Genomic DNA, 7,319 nt, shown 5'->3' with positions numbered 1-7,319 from the left:
GGGACGCCGCCCGTCTACTCACAAGAAGAAAAAGATAGTGAAGAGGTACACCACTTGATAACCTTTTTAACGTTTGGTGTAATATCAGGAGTATTTATACTAATATACATCTGACAACGTTTTGCATAACACTTTATAATTTGGTTAGCAGGATATGGCGACAAATCTGGATGATGCACTTAAGGAATTTGAAGATTGCGTTGAGAAGATAAAAAATGCAATGAGGGAAGCTTTACGTTTGCACCCCAACAGTGAACAAATATTGAGTAGGAAAACGTCATGGATTGCGAGTGTCCGAAAACATCTAAAGGACATTGCGGATACTGAGGAAGGCGATGAAGTGTCAGAAAAAACCCCCACAGCTGTCAAAAACACTGGACTGTTGACACAAGGTAATCAATCTCCTTTCTCGCCCATGACTTCATCAGTTTGCGCAGAAATAGATGAAGTGATATCTGCAATACAATCCGTACGACACCCAGGCACACAATCGAAAGCTGAGGGGATCGAACCAGTAAACTTGCAAAGTGAACTGGACAACGTCGCAACAACTTCAAGTATTCCAGCCACTGAACAGGAAGGAAACGCCTTACTGCAGTATAAACTCCAAAGGCCAAAAAGAAACACCAATCTTCCAGATGTTTTCAGGTCACCGTACGTGCAGCGTGTGGTTTCGTTAACAGATAAACGAGAACAATTGGAATCTGCATTGGCTAGCTGTATACTCAGCGCAACGGGAAACAAATGGTAGGCATCGAAAACAACAAAAAAATTAAATAATTGAACAAATTTGTTTCTTAATTAATGATTGAGTTTCATTTTATCACGTAGGGATGTTATATTCGATTGCCCAGCAGGTGTCTCGATTTTGAGAAGCTCGTTTGAGACGATGTACCCGTCATTATGCTTGGATGCAGATATTATATCAGCTTGGGCCGCAGTCCTTAACCACGAGGAGCGGTTAAGGGCACCTGGTACCCCCGCGAGGCTGTTTTGCAATGCCGGAATGTTGGTAAGATACTTTTCACACCTTATAGAACACTACTTGATAATGTAGACCAGTTGATAAAGTAGACAAATTTATAACACCCCAATACTAAACATAAATTAAAAAAATACTTATAACACTATATGCTGCAAAGTAGCTTATAATACGGCTTATAACACTACAGCCCCCAGCTTATATTATGCCTTTATACATATAAAACAACTTATAACACTACACCCCCCAGCTTATAACCCAGTTTTTTGAATATCGTCGAAATAACAAACGGTCAAAGTTGCTTATATAAACTAAAATCTGTTATTTGTTATGAAACAGGTGGCAGGCGATTTTCAAGAGATCGATGAATACAGAAGCTCGATGTTCGGTAGCCGGATGGAAACAATACTAGGCCAAGCAGATAACATGGACATCAGAAACTTCCAAATGGTATTCGTGCCGGTGCTGTATAATACACACTATATTCTAGTGTTCTTCAATCTCGCACAATCACAAATATTGGTGATCGACAATATCGAGGGTGATGTCCCTATCAACATACGATACAACGGCTACGTAGAAAAAGTTGTAAGAACACTACCATTAAAAAATATTAGTTGACATACAATAAGTATAACTTTTAAAAAACCCCATTTGACGTCATAAAATTCACAGGTCAATGCATTCTGCTCGTATGTCAAAAACCACTCTCCTGCAATTGCTAAAAAACTGCGATCAACATCACCAGTTAGTCTGAAGTTCCCGTGGCAAACATTGTATAACGGAACAGATTGTGGAATATTCGTCATGCGTCATATGGAGACTTTTAAAGGTGTTATTGTAATTATAGTTTTATTATTAAAGTTGACACTGGCATGTACCCTAAATTGGTTTGCATTTCTGTTCACTAGGGACAAGTGTGCGCGAATGGAACTGCGGGCTATCACCAGAGCGAGACATCACGGGGGAGGTGTTGAAAGACCAATCGATAGAACTATGTGACTTGCGAATAAAGTACTTATCAAAAATCTTGTTAAGTGACATAAACTCAATGCGGTCTAAAATGGAGAAAGAAGTACATGAGTATGCAAATAAGAGTCAAGATGAAAGACTGGAAAATTCTAGGACTGCAAAGGAAAGGATCGAGCTACGATTGAAATAAGAATAGCACATAGTTCTGAAATGTTTTGATACACGTTATAATTAGACTGGTTTCATTTTGTCTGGTACAAACACTTTATTTTAGATATTAGCCTGGTTGCATGGTTCCGAAATGTTTTGATAAACGTTATAATTACACTGCTTTCATTTTGTCTGGTACAAACACTTTTGCAAAAGTGATGGTAGTGGTCTGTTTCGTTAATATAACACTATATTTCATTACAAAACACTGCATTTATAAGTAACTGATGGACTTTAAACTAACTGTATATGACAATAACAACATACTGCAGGTCCCTAATACTGCATTTAACACTATAATTATAGATAAAACACTATAGGTAAAGGTCAGTCTTTAAACTAAATATAGAACATGTAATAAAACACTACAAATCAATTATAAGACACTATATGTCATTACACAACACTGCATTTATAAGTAACTGACGGACTTTAAACTAACTGTATGTGACAATAACAACATACTACAGGTCCCTAATACTGCATTTAACACTATAATTATAGATAAAACACTATAGGTAAAGGTCAGTCTTTAAACTAAATATAGAACCTATAATAAAACACTACAAATCAATTATAAAACACTGTAAGTCATCACAAAAACACTGCATTACATAATTTGACAGCAATTAAGTGTTTGATTCAGATGATTATTGTTGTCATAGTTTAAACTATGATAAAACACTGCATCTAAATATAAAAAACACTATATTATAAACCAAGGAATTCATGTATGTCAATTAAAAAAAATTACAATTTCTATTCATGTTGACAAACAAACAAATTCAAAAAACATATAACACTATAATTATAGTTAAAACACTATATGGTAAAACACAGACCTTAAACTAACTGTGTATGACAATAACACCATACTGCAGGTCACTATTACTGCATTAAACACTATACTTATAGATAAAACACTATAAGTACATGTCAGACTTTACAATAAATTTAGAACCTGTAATATAACACTACAACTTAATTATAAAACACTATATTTATAAAATATGATAAACGACCTGGTCATTAAGTAATAACAATGTCAAACACAAGGAATCCAACAAAAAAATTAAACGTCATTAAAAAAATAAAAATAAAACTCAAAGTTTGCATAATTTATTGATCAACTACTCTTGCTCTTCATCGTCTAGGTCCTCATCATCGTCTTCTTCACCAGCCACATCTTCTATCTCCTCTTCGTCATCTCCTTCAAGATCCGCTTCATCACTTTCTGAGGAGTCGTCGGCATTTTCCCTTGCCGGGTACGAGCAGGTACGTCTATTATGGCCCCGACGTTTGCAATTGCCACACTCGCGACCCTTTTTTTTCTTCGCAGATTGAATAATGGCAATTTCACGATTACTCTTCATTCTGGAAGGTTTGCCCATACCTTTAAATCTAACGGTTTTCGGCATACGAACAGTTACAGGTGTTTCTTGCGTGTATCCAGTTATTTCAGCAAACCTATCGCGACGACTCCTAAGGGGAGCGTTCACGACTGCCTGATCAGCGGTCGATTGATACTGGGAAACATGGTCCCTAAAAGCGCACAACGCATCAAAGTTATAAACCAACCTGTTGATAAGAGACTCGGCTGACCTTGTTATCTCCCTTACAACACCATTAACTTGCTGGTACCGATCATCACTTTCACTAATCCCCAATATCGCTCCCGGCGCACTGTTAGGAACAGCTTCCCTTGTCCAACGTCGCATTATGTACCTTTCAGGGAACTGCCTGATATCAAGAAGCCGCAAAACGCAAAAAATATGCGCACACAGAAGCCCAAATTGTTCATACCTATTGCATGAGCAACTAACGGTCATGTCTAGCTGCCGCATCATAACCTAATACATAAAAACAAAAAAAAATGAGAACAAAAATATATACTAAATCAAAACTATAAGATAAAACACCATGCACAAAGAAAAATTATAAACAAACAATTGTTACATCCTATAGTTACCTGAAAAAATGTAGTACACGCTTGAGAAAAGTCCTTCACAGAGAAGTTCACAAAGTTATCCTCTCTATCCTCCCATTTTCCAACAGCACACTTGTGAATGGCTGTCTGAATTTCAAGTTGCGCATCAAAGAAAATTGTCCGTGTGTATATGTTTGCCGCCTGTTGCTCTAAGACAAACTCTTTTGCAAATATTTGGGGGTTCGTGTGCCTAGTATCGTGATCATTCTTCCTGTGCTCGTGTCTTTGGGCTTCGATTGCAGAATCAAAATGCCCCAAGAATTCAACAAGGGTACAATTCGGGTTGCAAAACTGCCCAAAGAAATGGTTCTCAGTCTCCGCACGTGATGAGGTACGCATCAGCCCAGACATGTGTTGATCGCGATAATATGCAGGGATCCATGTATCCCTAATCTGATACATTGACTGTAACCATTCATGATTCAGCAAATCAAAATCAGCCAATATAACACCCCATTCATTTTCAAACTGTTCTGGCAGTAAGGCATCGGTCCAAACAATATCACACAACCTCTTCTTAAAATCAGTGCTATTGCATAGGTTGGCGCCAACCTAAAAAACAACGATTCAACAATGAAAAAAATTAAATAAAAAAATACATGATAAAAGCAGATAAAACATTATATAAAAGTAAAACGACATCAATAAACAAAAACAAACATATTCATATATAAAAAGGTACAAAAAAAACAAAAAAACCAATTCCATTAAAATAAATAACGTCGTAAAACATAATTTTGGTATTTAATAAACCTTGGTAGTGAGTTTCTCCATTATATGCCACATGCAAAGCCTGTGCCTACTTTCAGGCCAAGTATCTTGAATAGCTTTCCTCATCGCGGGGTCTTGATCAGTTACAATCACAGGTGGTGCGCGCCCAAACGCCTGCCGAAATGCGTTGAGCAACCAGCTATATGTTTCGGCAGTTTCATCCCCTATAATAGCAGCACCCAAGGTAACATTACGATAGTGATTGTCAACGCCGGTAAAAGGTACGAACATCATATTGTACCTACAAAAAAAAAACGGGAGTGATCACTGATTTGATATTGTAAAATCCATACAATATTAAAAACATGAAACAACATACATTTTTAAGTATTTGCAAAATTAAAACACTATTAGTATGATATAAAAGTTACAAGTCTTTTCGTGCATATACCAAAACAATATAAAGACATTATCATGCTGATAAAACACTATGATATGTATCTATTATGGATGTAATGTATCTAGAAACAAAGGAAGGATACGAACTTGTTACGACGATAAGTAGCATCGAACGACACAACATCCCCAAAAATATTAAAATTTCTCTTTGTATCACCATCGGCCCAGAACAACACACGTAAAACGCCCTCGGCAGTTGTAAGGTATTCCATAGAGAAATTGGGCATAAATTCTTTCTTCCTTCTTAGGCGTTTGATAACCATGTCAGCATCGTACTCAGCTATATACCTATTTAAGTCTCTCTTAAAGTTCTTGAAGTCAACTTTAGTTGCGCCTACCTTATCGAAACCTCCATAAAGAGTCCTCATAATGTTAAACGCTCTAACTGGACCAACGTTTATGGCACTCAAAGCATTCACGGCTTCTTCCTGTACGTAATTCATAGATCTGTTTTCAGGAAGCAAGTACCTGTCATCTTCGGCAACAAATGAGTGATTATGCGACTCCTCGAAGTAATAAACCACGTAAAGATTATCCGGGATTATTAACTTAACCCGAATGCACGCTTCACATCCGGTCCTTATAGAAGGAACCCTGCGAGTAATCTTAGACTTCGAGTTAACATTAGAACTACCAGCTTCCTGGGTCGAGTCAATCGCCTTTAAGGGTTTAGTACCCTCTTTTGAGCATACGAACCATTTATTAAGTATTAAACCCTTTCGAGGCTCGTATTGAGTACCCTTCCTAGCTGTGAAACCTCCCGCCTTAGCATATCTTTGGTAAAAAAGATACGCATTTTCCAGCGAATCAAACGTCATATGCATCTGAGGTTTAATCAAATCATCAACATCTGGAATAAATGTCCTCCTTCCAGAATTTGGGGACACCTGAACATTACCAACGGGCTGGTATGTAGGAATATCTACAACGAAAAAACGACAAATAAGTCTTTTATAAATACATTGATAATAAACACTATATCAAGAAATAACCCTATCTGTATGGAATAAAACAGTATTTGTGACGGGAAAAACACTATGAAAATAAATTAATATTCCTGTATATAATATAACACTACACATTGTGGATAAAACACTATGCATCTGATAAAAAAAATAAATACCTTTCTCAATGATAAAACACTAGAACGGGACTAGAACATACAACTAAATGTATAAAACACTATGAATGGGGATTCAGATGTGTGAATAGAATCTAACACTGTTGTTCTTACATATGACACTATAACACACTACAACAAAAATTACTAAAACAGAGGTAAGCAATTCAATGTATAAAACACTATGAAAGGGAAATATGATGTGTGAACAGAATATTGATCATGCATATAACACTACCCATCTAAAAAACTATAAAACAGAAAATTGATCTTGCATATATCTCTAGACTATAAAACACTACGGATCATGCATATAACACTACAAAACTAAATCAAGAAAAAAACTTTAAAATAACAATCCGCCTAAACAACTAAATGTATAAAACACTACGTACACACAAAATCAAACAAAGAGTAAATGTCCTGTAAAAACGACATACTAAACAACAAAACGAGGAACAAAAACTACTAATTATCGGAACATGCTAACTATTAAGAGATTAAAACACTAATATACACATTAACCTGCATCGCCGGACTCCATTGAAATTGATATAAAACACCAAAATCGAAAAAAGGCGCAGACGTTAAACAACTGGAATGGGGATATCGATTTGATAATCGTTTATGTATTTATAATTAACGATGATTGAAAGATACGTAGAACACAATCGTATTGTATCTTGCAGTAAATTACAAAATTCGTTCAAATCCCTAAACAATCTCATTGACGGTTATTTTTGGATCAGTTATCCTGAAATTGAATTAAATGACAAAAATGTGCAATTACAAATCTACCCTTTCGAATTAATTAAGAGGATGGGCACTTGTCATTCCAGGAATATTTCTTACACTTCTTACAAATTATGCCCTTTGTA

At 36.1% G+C, this 7,319-nt stretch overlaps 1 protein-coding gene across 1 annotated transcript; it reads right to left on the bottom strand.

Moving 5' to 3' along the window:
- Window positions 1-3,294: 3,294 nt before the first annotated feature.
- Window positions 3,295-6,985, bottom strand: LOC110901127 (protein FAR1-RELATED SEQUENCE 5-like). The gene is made up of 5 exons (XM_022147976.1): window positions 6,967-6,985; window positions 5,409-6,243; window positions 4,905-5,163; window positions 4,134-4,703; window positions 3,295-4,014 (listed from the first exon to the last, which is right to left on the bottom strand). The coding sequence occupies exons 1-5, from the start codon at window positions 6,983-6,985 to the stop codon at window positions 3,295-3,297; spliced, it is 2,403 nt and encodes an 800-aa protein (XP_022003668.1).
- Between the last annotated feature and the right edge of the window lie 334 nt (window positions 6,986-7,319).

This window comes from Helianthus annuus, chromosome 13 (assembly GCF_002127325.2).
Source record: "Helianthus annuus cultivar XRQ/B chromosome 13, HanXRQr2.0-SUNRISE, whole genome shotgun sequence".
Classification (NCBI taxonomy): Eukaryota; Viridiplantae; Streptophyta; class Magnoliopsida; order Asterales; family Asteraceae; genus Helianthus; species Helianthus annuus.
Note: the sequence above shows the minus strand (reverse complement) of the source record. Positions and strands in the feature narration are given on the sequence as shown.